Genomic DNA, 14,856 nt, shown 5'->3' with positions numbered 1-14,856 from the left:
TTTGAAAAATATATTTAATGGTCTTAAAATAAATATATTGTACATAAATGATTAATATTTTTATTTTATTTTATGACTTATTATACTAATAAATAAAATATCTAATATTTTAAAATTTTAATTATTTAAATGTTTTGAATAAACATTACTTATTATTTTTAATCAAAGATTATATTTTATTTTTATGTAATAAATATTTAAAATTGGAAGGACTATTTAGTACTTACTATTTAGAATTTACTAATTATATTATACCTTTCATTTTTTTTTATAAGGATTGTGACTTTGTATTTTCTACATGTTTTGTGTAGAGATCATCAAATCAAGTCTATCAAGATGTTGCGTGAGAAAGGAAATGAGAACTTACCCAGTGAGGACATTGAATGACATTTTGGTACTCTAGTGGACGGTAACAGACATATTATTTTGTGTAAGTTGTGTGGAAAAATAATTAAAGGAGGCATTACATGCTTGAAACAACACTTGGCACATAAAAAGGATCAAGTGACTGGATGCTCAAATGTGACCACACAAGTAAGAGAACAAATGATGAAACATCTACAACAACATGTTGAAAAGAAAAGAGAAACAAAAAAGGCTAGCCCAAATTAGAGGAGATTTTGAGAATTTGAGCGATGAAGAAGACTCAGAAGAAGAAAGAATAAGATTTGTTCGACAAGAAAGCATACGATCATAGCAACAATGGGAAGCGAGACAGAGATTTTGAGCAAGAACAACTGGAGGTTGTAATATTGTGAAGAGGGAGGTGGCTCTGGCATTGGTGGTGCCAGTGGTTTCAGTAGAGCTCGATCTTATAATGTTCGAGAAGTTGGAGGTAGTGGACGACAATGGATCAATCCCAATGCCTCTGAAGCTAGACTAAGGGCAATGGATCCTTTTTTAGAAAGAAGCAAGAGTGCAAAACAACCAAAAATCAATACTAAGTTACTGAAAGGTTTAAGAAGTAAATTAGGAAAAACAATTGGAAAATTCCTAATTTATAATTGGATTCTAGAAAATGTAGCTAACTTTCCATTTATGCAGCCTATGTTTGATGTTTTTGTAGAGGTTGGAAAGGAGGTGAAGGGTCCATCACCTTATGAGATATCTGAAATTTATTTGGAGTAGGAGTATAAAAAAATGAAACATGACATATCTTCTTCTACTGGCATTTGGAGGGAGAGAGGTGTAACCATTATGTGTGATGGTTGATTAGGACCAACTAGAAAATACATAATAAACTTTTTAGTTTACTACAATAGAGACACTGTGTTTTATAAGTCAGTTGATGCCTTTGGTGTATCAAGACGATTCTCTGAATATTATTTCAAGTAATTTTCTAATTTTGATTTTATATGCAAATAGTATCATAGACTTGTATGTTTTTAATTAAGTAATAGTAATTATTAAATCTATAATTTCATTTCAGATTAATGGACGAGGTAGTTGAAGAAATTGGAGAGGAGAATATTATCCAAGTAGTGGCTGATAATGAAGCTGCAATGAAGGTAGGAGGGCAATTATTAATGCTAAAGAGGCCCAATCTTTTTTGAACAATATGTGTAGCTCATTGCATAGACCTTATTTTTGAAAATATTGGTAAGAAAAGTAACGCGAAGAAGGTCTTTGAAGATGCAAGAACAATAACCTCGTTTATTTACAACCACACATGAACAGTGAATTTCATGAAGAAATTCACAAATAATAAAGAGTTACTTTGCCCTGCCATCACTCGATTTGTCACCAACTTTATTGCCTTGGAGGCTATTGTTAGAAATAAAACAAGCATTGAGAGAAATGTTCACATCTAATGCTTGGAAAAACTTAAGGATTGAGATGGCAAAATCAGGCTCAGCATATGGTGCGAAGAAGATTATCTTAGGTAAATAGTTTTGACAAAATGCCTCTAATATAATTACAGTATAGGAACCCTCAGTGAAAGTTCTTAAATTGGTCGATGGTGATGAAAAACCAACGATGGGTTTCATATACGAGATAATTGATGGGGCGGGGTTGGCCATTCAAAAAGATTGTCGGTTCTACAAAGACTATTGGAAAATTATTGACAATCGGGGGAGTTTTCAATTGCACCAAGATTTGCACGCTGTTGGTAAGTGTAAATAAAATACAATTTCTTATTATTTTTACTTTTAAATTATGTATAGTTGCATTAAAAAACTATTATTGATTAATATGTTTGTAAATTTAATTTTAGGATATTTTTGAACCCCCAATTTCTTTATGGTGCCTCACCCTCTCCTAAAGTTGCTAGAGAAGTCATGGATGGAGTTGAAAAAGTGATAACCAAGTTGGTACCCGATATAGATACTCAAATTCGAGTTATTAATCGAGTAACTATTGGTTCCATTAAGTTAAATAATGAATTATTTTAGTGTTTAGTAATACTTTTTAGAATAATTATTAATAGATCCAATTAATTAATTATATTTCAAAAACATCCTTTTTTAGTTGTTGCTATATTGAGATAGACAGGAGACATTTGGAGTACCTTTAGCCTCATCTATACGAAAACAAGAAATAGATTAAAGTACATGAGACTACAAAATCTTGTTTTTGTGCATTACAACATGAGGTTAAAGTTAAAACATACAATGAGAATAAACCAACAAAAAAATTGAAGATAGTTTCAATCCTATCAATTTGGACTATATTTTTGAAGAAGATGATCCTTTGAGTCCATGGTTAGAGGAGAGAGAGGCACCATTACTCGACGGTCAGGACAATTCAAATTGGTTAGATGAAGAGGTTGGTGGTATTATAGAAGGAGGTGATCAACCACCAGTAAATGTGTATGATTCAAGTTCAAGCCTTGAGCGTACACAAAGTGATGACAATCTTGTGTTGAGCTCACTAAGTGATGATGATGGTGGTTGTGGTACTGGAGCTGGTGTTAAAGGTGATGGTGGTGGTGGCGGCGGCGGCGGCGGCGGTGTAGAATATGATTATGGGTATGACACAGGAACATCATTGTAAGGGATGCATACCCGAAAATTATGACTTGGGTATTCCTCCAGGGTACCAATCTTCACGACCCAGGAGAAGGAGTGCTACTAGTGGTGACCCTAGTGAGAGTCATAGTGCACAAACTAGAAGAAGTCACCAACACCGAGATCGTGATTCTGTTGAAGATTTATATGGTGTGGTTCGTAGTTTTGGAGACTTTGGTTTAGATGATTCATCATCACAATTATATGGATCTCATCTAGCATATCCACCATCTCAAGATTTTCAACACTATGATCCAAATTATACGTCTCATTTTTATCCTAGTGGATCAAGAATCTCAGGATCTAGTGAGTTTTCTTTTACACACTACCCAGAGCCAGCCCCAACCCCAACTTATGGATTTATTCAGGATATGGTCAAGGAGGAGATTATGCACCTCTGATATCAGTTGGATTTTCACCACCATCAGATTTTCAGGAGCAACAAAGAAATAACGTAAACATGAGTTTATTCAGTTATTTATTTCCACAAGGGTGGGGAGATAATTCCCAATCCCAATCTCAAGATAGAGATGCAGATTATGAAGACCCTTCCACGTCATTCTTTTTTGTGGTGACATGTGCTTTGTTATAAATTTATAAAATTGTATTCATGTATTCGACTATTGATATTTGATACAATCATTTTTCAAATTCATGTATGTGTATATTGATTATTGAGTATTAACTCATTTTTAGTAACTTTACTTTAATTAATTAATTCTTTATTATAATTACATTTTTACATCTTTTTACCCATTAAAGTAATGCAAACTATAAAAAAAGTTTCCTTTTTTTTTTTTGGTAAACAACGCACTAAAATTAATATAAAAATCATATTCCCTATTAAAAAGCGTTTGTAGGTTGAATAAAAGCCGTCAAAATTAATTAAAAATCATGTATTAATGGATTTCATGCTTTTTTTTTTTTTAAAATAATTTTGGCATGGTTGTGCATGGGTCCGCTTCCCATTACGTATCCTGTGTCCCGTGACACCCGCGACCGTTGCGTGACGCTGCCGTGACCATAATTTCAAACCATGATTTTCATAGTGTATGCAGCCTTACCCCTGCTTTTATGCAGAAAGATTGTTTCCTTGGACTCAAACCCGTGATCAATCGGTCACAAAAGAGCAACCTTACTGTTGATCCGAGAAAAAATTAAGATCTTTCTAATAAATAAATGGCCTGTGTGGTTGATCTCTTGAGCTTGAACCAAACTCTAAGACCCTTGTTTCTGCCCCTTGTGTGTGCCAATTGCACTTTTCCTGAAGTTTCATTATGACTTGTAAGTTTTACTCCACATTAGTTATTATAATTTTGAGTGTCTCTTTTATTTTAATGTATAAAAAATTAAACTAAAATCAAAATACTCCTTTCATTCTGCATACACCTTAGAAACAACATGAGTGTGGCAGTAAAATTAAAATAAAAGCAATTATAATTTAGACTTGGGAATTCTTTAAACAAACCATAGGAATGATGATTGTATGACAGCACATAACCTTTTGCTCAGGATCACTATCTAGTTCTTCTCATTGCAATATCCAGTCTGTCTGATCCATCGAGTACTCTCTATGAGCTGATCAATCTCATCTTCTGTCTGAAATGATTTTATATAAAGTATTTTATTTGGTACGATACACGCTCAGGAGCTTAAAATGATGCTGATGCCATACTTTGTCCTTCTTTTTTATTCATTTTCCTCCAACTTATAAGGAGGATTGGTAAGTTTTTTCTATGTAATTATGATAGCCATTTATGTGTTGTAATGGTGGGAAAACTTGCAGATTATAAAAGAGAAGAAGTGATTATAAGTTTATTGGCTATGCTGCTTTTTGGCAAAAGAGGTAGTTGCAACTGCTAAACTTCAAGCTCTGAACATACATTGAATCTTAAAGTATGAAAACATAATGATTTGAAATTCATGACTTGGATCTAAAGCTATGAAAAAAATAATGACTTGAAATTCACAACCTGGATATTTATGCATGAAAGAATTTTGATTTGTGATGCTGATAATATAATTGTTTATTTTATTTAATTTTTTTTTTTTATAAATTATGTATAGAACTTTTGGGCACAAATAATGAGAGCTATGAAAATTAGGTGATTACATTAAAAGCTCAGGTGTTACAAAAGTTTCAGTGGAGCAGTTTATTTTGTGTTCCAGGTAACTGTCTTCAAGCAGCATGCCAGTAGACTAGCCGCGCTTAACGAGAAATTAATTGGTATAAAAGTTGGTGATTTTTGGTAAGTTAATGAATTGTGTAATCTTGTTTTTTTTGTTTAATTTTTTCATGTTGCACATGGAAGTTATGGTGGTGTCATTGTCCAGCTATGTCCGTGAAGGACTTCTTCTTGGACAGCTCCGGGGAAACCGGTTTGCTGTCACATTGAGGTAAGACCACTTCTTTTGCGAAATATTTCTTGTTTAAAGCAGTTCGATTTCATTTCTGCCATTTTTTGACTGCTCATGTTATATGCATCGCTCACTTGCATGTCTCAGAGGAGTCATTGCAGAGTCTGAAGATACTATTAAAGCATCTGCAGATGCCCTAGGAAAGGATGGGTTTATTAACTACTTTGGTTTACAAGTACTCTCTTGATCATTTCCTCTTTTATCATTTGTTCCTTAAGATTTCCCATTCTGTGATGAATATGCAATCGTGAAGCAGTTGTTTTGATGCACAAATTTAGGATGATCTGCTGCTAATGTTTTCATGCTATATTGATTGATAGTGTAGAATCTTTTTGTATTTCCAAACATGTGACAAGCTGTGTGAAAAAAAATGAAATTGGATAGTTTAGTAACCCAACAAAATGTATCCAACCAAATTGATTTTTGGCTTGGGAGATGTCATTTTTAGGGCTCACTGGATGGAAATCCCTTCAATCCATGGGCAGGTAGCTTCTGGGAAAGGACAATGACTTGCTTCCATGGCATGGTTTTACATTTCAATGGGCCAGAAGCATGAGGAGTTTCACATGTGTAATGGCAATTGCCCATATATTCAGAATTGGGTGAAGGCATTTAGGAAAAGAGAAAATTTACCTATGATCCCTGCAAATAATTATTTAAGCATTTGGGAGGTCTATATATGAATCAATTTCCATAAACAATGTCATTTCCATTGAAATGTTCTGAAACATGTGAAAATGCATTGATCCTATGAAATTTCATAATTCTAATAGCTTCTTGTTTGCTTTGGCATCTTCCTTGCATTGAGAGCATAAAATTAGATTTCTTGAATCATGTAAATTTCTAGATTTTATTTCTTAAGGTTATTAAAAACTTGCTTGACTGTGTACAAATTTGTTCAGCGTTTTGGCAGTGGTTCCATGCCAACTCACCTTATTGGGGCTACATTACTTCGAGGAGAGTGGAAAGCTGCTGTAAGCTTGATTCTTGATCCCAGAGAAGGCGATATCCTTGTGAACTTGAGTACCTCTGATAAGAATTGTTTGTTGCATGCATTTCTGACACATTATCCGAACAACATTAGCTGTTTCTTAACTTATGTCTTGAATACAAAGGGATGCAATAAGGAATGCACGGGAATATTTTAAGGAAAGTGATGATATTGAAGGTGCCTTGAGGCAATTACCCCGCAACATGGTTGCGGAAAAGGCAGTAGTATGTTTCTGAACTATGAATGCTTCTTTGTAATTTCATTCTTGTAGAGCTTTTCTAAGTAGTTGATGCTTCCATAATTTTCTTTAAAATACTAGTATTTCAAATTCAACCAATTTATGGTGCTAGAAATTCTTTTATGATTATAATTTATGAAAGGTTATTTCTTGAGAATGTAACTTGTATTTGCTAGTTTGTAGAGAAGGAAGTGCAAGTAAAATATGAATGAGGCATACTCCTTAAACAAAAGAATATTGAAAAGAAAAGAAAAGAAAAAGAGACCAATCTAAGAATCAATGCCTATTGAGAAAAACTTCTTTATGAGCCCTAACTCAGTACGTAGTGGAACTATTTCAGTGAGGCATACTCCTTAAACAAAAGAATATTGAAAAGAAAACAAAAAGAGACACCAATCTAAGAATCAATGCCTATTGAGAAAAACTTCTTTATGAGCCCTAACTCAGTACTTAGTGGAGCTATTTCAGATGGCTAACTCCCTCTGCCCGTTCCTCTGCTTAGCACAACTCTTTGCCTTGTGAATTGTGATTGATTTCAACTTTTTTCTGACTAAGATAAACCCACTAATAACCCGTCTGGTCCTACAAATTCTTTGTGATTCTATGCTTCCAGTTTCATTTCCCCTTCTGGTCCAACTCTGAACGAAGGACTCACAATCCAAATGAGTAGAGAATGGGAAAGACCATCCCCTTTACAACTTTTCTTATTTCCAGAAGCCTACAGTTGTCTGTTGCCCTTCTCAGTTACCATAATCCTTGGACTCAAGGTCTCCTAATCACATTAAAAATATCTGCTTGGAATAAAATGAATGACTTTTAGAAACATGAGAAACCTTTTCTAGCAAGGAGTCCACACCATGACTGTATTCAGCTCTAAACCCTCCAAACATAAACCATCATTACCTCGACTAATAGTCTCACTCTATGTTTGGGGAGCCCTTGGATTTCAATTTGTATTGGATTTGGATAAAATGTAATATAAATTGTATTCAAATCTGCTCAAATCCAAATCCAAGGTTCAAAATTATGCTCCCAAACACTACCTCAAAGTCAATCCTCTTCAAACTGATTTCCCCAATACTTACCTCGTGCAATCAGTATGCCAATCTTTCTTAACCTCCTCAATTGAAAAATTATCTCTTGCTATTTCTCTTCTAAACCTTTTGGACATTGATGTCGAATCGCTTATTATTATTATTATTATTATTATTATTATTATTATTATTATTATTTTTTAAGCACCGATAGTCATCTACTTGCACGTGGGCTTGATATACATGGCTGTTCACCAACTTGATCCAAAAGTTTAAGTTGGTCTCGGGCCATTTAAGCCACTTGTTCTCCTCTCACATTTATGATGTGGGAAGCATGTGGAATTTCTAAAGATCTCCTTCTCGGTTGTGAGTATCGAGCATTCACCCATTGAATGGAAAACATCTCCATTTGAGAGCAAGTCCCATTCTCCCATAGTTGCTCAAGTGGATCTTACAACTGGATCTTACATGCTTTGGATTGCATTCCACGTGCCTGCAAATCAATCCTACCATCTACATATTTACCTCATTTGATCCATCTACTGAGCGTAGATGATCCTTATTGGCCTCAGTCATATAGTTAGTCCCCCAATTGTTAGCACAATAGGAGAATTTGTTTTTACACCTGGGCTCTACAATGACGCTTGTATAGGCTCTTATGCGACATACTCTTCTCACATCTTTTGCCGTCCAGCCACTGTGGTGAATACCATATTTTAAAGTGATGATTCCTCTCCAAAGATGGTCCGTTTCCTTCATGAATCTCTAGAATCATTTTCCAATTTTTCAAGGTAGAGAGAGATTTAAACCCTAAGCCTCCATTTCAGATAGGTTAATTTGCAGCCCCACATTAAACGAGATGATACTTGAATTCTTCCACCATGCTTATCCCAAGGAATCTCCTTTTTATTCCTTCTAACCTTTTGGCAACCGAGGGAAGTCACCAAATTCAGCACACATGATCTGCGTGTAGTGTAGTCCTTACTGGCTGGGAGGGGGCTTAATGTTTCTTTCAGCTCTAGAGAGATTCTAGGGAAGCCTAGGGTCTCTGCGACTATGGGAAGATTTGGATTCTTTATTTGGGAAGCTTAGAGATATCCCTATCACCTTGGGGGCTTTTGGGGGTAGATGGGCCTGCTACCATATTGACAGATTCCTTTACAAATGAGTGGGAGGACAAGTTTCTTCATCTCATTCAGCAAATCCTCCCTAGACCCAATTCCGACCACTGCTTTCCTTTTAGATTCTAATCTTTTGAAATTGGGCACATTCCCTTCTGTTTTGAGAATGTGTGGTTAGCTCATCCTTCTTTTAGGGAGAGGGCCAGAGGTTGGTGGAGTGAGCAACAGGTGAAGAGATGAGAAGGCTTTAAATTCATGAAGAAGCTGAAATTCCTGAAGTTTGAGCTGAAATATTGAAGTAAAGCATCAAAAGTCGATGGTAAAATGGGTGAAGGAGGGGGGCTGTAATTCTGATAGACAAATCCTTGATGCAGTACTGGTGGCTAATGAGGTGGTTGTGGAGAGGAGGGGTAAGAAGGGTCTTCTATTCATAGTGGATTTTTGAGAAATCCTATGACAGGGTCAACTGGGTTTTTAGGCGTTGGGCAAAAGAGGCTTTGGGGAATGATGGAGAAAGTGGGTCAAGGGGTGCCTTAGCTCTACTCATCCATTTGTCATCATCAATTGTCAACCGAGAGTGGTGTAGGGCCTCTAGGGGTCTTAGACAAGGGGATCCACTCTCCCTGTTCTTGTTCATCCTAGCTGTTGACACTCATAGTAGGATGCTTCTCTACGCTTAGGGTAGGGTAGTTATCAATGGTTTGCATGTGGGGAGGGAGGAAGTGGATATCTCTCACCTCCAGTTTGCTAACGAATCCTTGCTCCTTCTCAAGGACAACTTTGCAGAATTCCAAAAATTCATTTTTTTGCTTCTATTTTTACACGATTACCTTCAATTCCTTGTCTATGTTAGTTTTATGCTAAAAGAAACAGAGGAGAAAATAAAAACTTATGGTCTTATGTTGCCTTCACAAAATCATTCTGCACTCTTATATTGTTCTACCATTGAGAAGCAGGGGCAGAACACTCATTGGCTAAAGGTGGTATTCATGTTCCATTGTGTTGTTAAGATTCAAAAGTTGTTTTTTTTAGTACTTTGTCCAGTTATTATTATTTTTTCTTTTAATTTGAGAGAGGATATGCATGAAATATTATTTTTTAAATTTGTTGATAAATGCCAAAAGTTCGGTTTTTATTATTTTTCTTGTTTTCTTCCCTTAAACAACATAAAGTCAATTTTTTATTAATATTTCTTGACTCATTCCCTTTTTATTTTGTTTAGAGAAAGCATGCACAAGAAATATGATATTTTTTGTTGCCAAAATGTAGATGTATTTTATTATTTTGCTTCTTGTTCATATATCAATATATGCCTGTCATTTGGAACTGATTTTGGAAGTTTGTACCAGATCTTAGAATTTGATTTGATTCTCAATTCTCAATTCCCAAGTATGGAACTTTGACTCATTTTTCGAATCCTGATTTGACATATGCCTATACTGTATTCCCTGTTTAATTAATCTGATTTGTGATTACTTTGGTTGATACAGGACTAATGTTATGCAGTGTTTTTTCGTTTTGATCTTATCCAGCTGCAGAGTTTGAAAAAATATCCTGGGAACTACTTGCAGGCCCTCAAGGCTATACCAAGAACTCTAAGAATGATGTACGTTATTGTCTGAGCAATATAGTTGCTTCTTCTTAACTTAGTAGATGGTCTACTGGAAGATATATATATACTATTGAAGTGCTTCATGTTATGTGTAATTTTTCTTCGTCTCCACATTTTACTTATCCTAGTTACAGGTTGACTTCTAGCTAGTTTATTTATTTTATTTTTTGTTGTTTTGTGTGATTTGAGATATATGAATATTTGTAATTGTCTAGTGGCTTTATTGATGTGGATTGTGGGTAAAACTTGCTGGGAGCTTATGTTTGGATTCTAATTTAATGGTTATGATAGGTGTGCCTATTCAAGTACCTTTTGTTTTCACTTTGTGCTGCCACTTCCAAGTGTACATGATTAGTTAAAGTCAGCCTGACAGTTCTTGGCATAATCTTTGTTAGATTATCACCTCATCTAAAAGCTCAAGTTATTTGGTTGTGGGCCAACAATGTATATCATGCTTTAACACTCCCCCGCACGTGCAGCCTGGCAGCACGTGGAGATATAAACAAAGGATAAATAACACCCATTATAGGGAATACAATTATTTTTAAATGTCACACAATTAACGTGAGTAACAAGACTAGGACCCAGGACCTGGGTAACCTAGGAATAGGAGTTAATTGTGACAATTGGATGGCCTTGGCTTTTTGGGATTATGAGAATTAGTAAAAGCCTTTCAGAGGAATGGAGTTGATCTTGGACTTCTTGTAGTAGAAGTCTAGCGATTGTATATAACAGGGAGTTAAACAGAAAAGTAATTTGTGAGGTCATTTTATGGAACCAATGCCTCCTAAAGAGATCCTAGACTGGAGAGTTAGTGAAGATAAAAAAACTTAAAAAATAACTTTGCTTTTTCCAATAATTGATGACAAATAGAGACTGCTTTTATTATCATAAATTTTCTTTTGATACACACATGCGTGCGCCTCTTTTCATCAATTAACTTGTTCTCAAAAATTTAGGTGATGAAACCAAATCTATCCAGTGTGGGGTATTCAATATGTTAGTGAATGTTCCCTTCCTTACAAAATTGTGAGCAACAGCAATCAAATTCTCAGCTGCAAAAAGTTATGAATTATGAGAGTGCAAATGAGAAAAGTTTAGATGCAAACAGGTCAATGGTGAAGAAATAGAGTTTGAATCAGCCTTGTATGCGCCTAAATTTTCTGATTTGCACTGACATTCTGTAACTTTTTCATGGTTACAGAATTTTATTGCTGGTGCTGCAACTCATAGTTACCTCATTATGGTCTTGTAAATAAGATTAAATGTGAATGTCAGATGTTAGAAAAATAATCTACTAAGAATTTGCTTGATTGGTTTGTTTGATGATTGATCTCTCTCTCCCTCGCTCTCTCTCTCTCTCTCTCTCTCTCTCTCTCTCTCTCTCTCTCTCTCTCACACACACACACACACACACACCCAGACACACACACACTATCTTTGGGCCAGAGGAAATGATATTGCTCGCCTTTCTAGGCCCTCTTTCATTCATAGCGCTCCAATCACATGCTTATATTCTTTGGAGAGAGACTCTCTTGGGGCTTCCATTTCTTTTAGAATCTCAGTGGAGGGGTTGGTGAGCTTTCTATTGGTCCTTTTGGATTCTTTCATTCCTGAATTCCCAGTTGATATGTGATTTGAGGATTTGGATAGGGGATACTTTTGGTTCTTTTTCTTCTAAATCATTCTTCATTTCTTGAAACTTTCAGCCACTTCTCCTTTTCTTTGAATAATGTTGTTTGCAAGGCTGGAGTTCTTTTCAGATCAGGGCATTTACTTGGATAGTTACCAAGGTTTCAGATACTTTGAGCAGTGTGTTTGTTCTACGAACTTTGTAAAAGTTTTCTTACTTTCTTTAACAAGTTCCTTTATATAAAAATAATTGCAATGTTATGTTCTAAGTTAAATTTATTACTTTCGTACTGTTCAGGTATGTGCATAGTTATCAAAGCTATTTATGGAACCATGCAGCAAGTCTAAGAGTGAAAAAATATGGTAAGTGCTTTTTTTTTTTTTTTTTCTAGATAATTATTTTGTGGCTCTTTGTTGCCTGATTTGTTACTGTATGAGCATATGGTTTTTTGCTGCTATCGCCATTACTCTCAAAACTTTACCTAAATGTCCAATGGTTATATGGAATTTTTTTTTTTTTTATTGTGACAATTATTGTCTGGTTTTTGTCTGTTATCCCATATTGTGCAGGATTTGACCGAGTTGTTGTGGGAGATCTGGTATATTGTAAAGGAGATTCTTCTGAAAAAGTGACTGGAGTTGCTGATTCTGAATGTGAAGATGATAGCTTTAATGATGCAAATGATTGTAGCCATTTAGAAGAAATTGCTGAAACTGATTTCCACGAAGAAAAAAATGTCTCTGTGAAGGCAAGTGCTCAGTTACATGATCATGTTGTATTCTTATAAACCAAAATGAATATCTTGTTTAATTTTTTCACTAGATTTCATGGAGAAAACTTTGACACATTAAATTTCTATATCGTTTAATTTATGTCATGAGTAGAGGAAAATAAATCTATCAGCTGTTTCATTAGCAAACTCTGCCTGTGATGCACTTAAATGTCCTAATTTTTTCACACACAGCAGGTCCCAAGCCTGGGTTAAGGAGGAGGGTTGCGTTAGGTAGCTGACAGCCAGCGTAAAATTTGTCAGATCACTATGATATGAATCCTTACCGAATATTTGCTGGGGCGTCCCCTACGAGTGACGCGTTGCACTTGAACCACCCAGGTGTAGCGAAAAGTGGGCGAGGGTGGGCTAGGTCGTCGCCCCGAAGAGACGCGCCGTGTCGGCGCCCGGGTACGGTGTCAAATATGCGAGGGTTCTTGCATTATTCTGGACGTGGGCAGGTAAAGACGTTAGTTCAGGAAATTAGGATTAAATTAGCAACTTGGAATATAGGGACACTTACGGGTAAAAGCATGGAAATTGTGGATACAATGATTAGAAGAAGAATTAATATAATTTGCCTTCAAGAAACTAAGTGGGTGGGGGAGAAAGCTAGAGAAATCGATAAATCAGGTTTTAAACTTTGGTACGCTGGAAAAGAAAAACATAAGAATGGAGTAGGCATTATTATAGACAAAAACTTAAAAGATAGCGTTGTGGATGTAACTAGAGTAAGGGATAGAATTATAAAAATCAAAATGGTATTAGGACAAGAGATAATAAATATCATTAGTGCTTATGCTCCTCAAGTGGGCTTAGCAGAAAATCTTAAGAGACAATTTTGGGAAGATATGGATAGTATTATACAAGGCATACCAGGGACTGAGAAAATATTTATAGGAGGAGATTTGAATGGACACGTTGGAAGAGATAATAAAAATTATGAAAGGATACATAGAAGATATGGATATGGAGACAAAAATGAGTCTGGGGAGATGATCTTAGACTTTGCTATGTCATATGATTTTAGTATAATGAATACTTGCTTTAAGAAGAGAGAAGAATACTTAATAACCTTTAAAAGTGGACAAAATAGAAGTCAAATAGATTTTTTTTTAACGAGGAGGGTAGATCGTGTATCATGCAAGGATTGTAAAGTTATTCCAGGTGAAAGTCTAACCACACAACATAGAGTCTTAGTGTTGGATATATGCATTAAAAAATGGAAGAAAAATGATAAAATAAACTAGTGTAGGAGAACTAGATGGTGGAACCTAAAAGGAGAAAATATAATAAAATTTAAAGATAAAATGATCAAAGATGGGGATTGGACCTTAGAGGATGGGATAGATTCAAATACTCTTTGGAATAGATTAGCTAGCTCTATTAAAAAGATAGCAAAAGAGATTTTAGGCGAATTAAGGGGAAGATTCTCAAATAGCAAAGAAAGTTGGTGGTGGGATAAAGATGTACAAAAAATCATAAAGACAAAAAGAATTTGGTATAAAACGTGGCAAAAATGTAGAAACAACGATAACTTTGAAAAATATAAGGAGGCAAGAAAAGATGCAAAAAGGGCCGTTAGTGAAGCTAAATATAGATCATTTAATAGTTTGTATGATAGATTAGGTACAAAAGAAGGGGAAAGAGATATATTTAAACTTGCTAAAGCTAGAGAAAGGAAGAACAAGGACTTAGGAAATGTAAAATGTATAAAAAGTGAGGATGATATTGTCTTGGTTAAGGACGAAGATATTAAAGAAAGATGGCGAAGTTACTTTAGTAAGTTGTTTAACGAAAACCAAATAGAAGGCTTAAATTTAGAATTGTCAAATGAGGAAAAGACTAAAAATATAAGATTTATTCGAAAAATTAGAGTTAACGAAGTTAAGTTTGTACTAAAAAAGATGAAAAATGGGAAAGCTATGGGACCAGATAACATCCCAATTGAAGTTTGGAAATGCTTGGGTGATAATGGAATTATATGGTTAACTAATTTATTTAATACAATTGTAAAAACTAAAAAAATGCC

At 35.0% G+C, this 14,856-nt stretch overlaps 1 protein-coding gene across 3 annotated transcripts in view; it reads left to right on the top strand.

Moving 5' to 3' along the window:
* Window positions 1-14,856, top strand: part of LOC131154278 (multisubstrate pseudouridine synthase 7) — a 61,259-nt gene that overhangs the window by 24,627 nt on the left and 21,776 nt on the right. For all 3 annotated transcript variants that reach the window (XM_058106949.1, XM_058106950.1, XM_058106948.1), the window contains exons 7-14: window positions 5,178-5,257; window positions 5,343-5,405; window positions 5,514-5,601; window positions 6,329-6,432; window positions 6,539-6,641; window positions 10,343-10,416; window positions 12,353-12,417; window positions 12,625-12,803. In XM_058106949.1, the coding sequence (XP_057962932.1) occupies window positions 5,178-5,257; window positions 5,343-5,405; window positions 5,514-5,601; window positions 6,329-6,432; window positions 6,539-6,641; window positions 10,343-10,416; window positions 12,353-12,417; window positions 12,625-12,803 (756 nt within the window). The remainder of the gene's footprint in view (window positions 1-5,177; window positions 5,258-5,342; window positions 5,406-5,513; window positions 5,602-6,328; window positions 6,433-6,538; window positions 6,642-10,342; window positions 10,417-12,352; window positions 12,418-12,624; window positions 12,804-14,856) is intronic.

The sequence above is a fragment of the Malania oleifera genome, chromosome 4 (genome assembly GCF_029873635.1).
Source record: "Malania oleifera isolate guangnan ecotype guangnan chromosome 4, ASM2987363v1, whole genome shotgun sequence".
Lineage (NCBI taxonomy): Eukaryota > Viridiplantae > Streptophyta > Magnoliopsida > Santalales > Ximeniaceae > Malania > Malania oleifera.
This window is presented reverse-complemented; position numbering and strand designations above follow the sequence as displayed.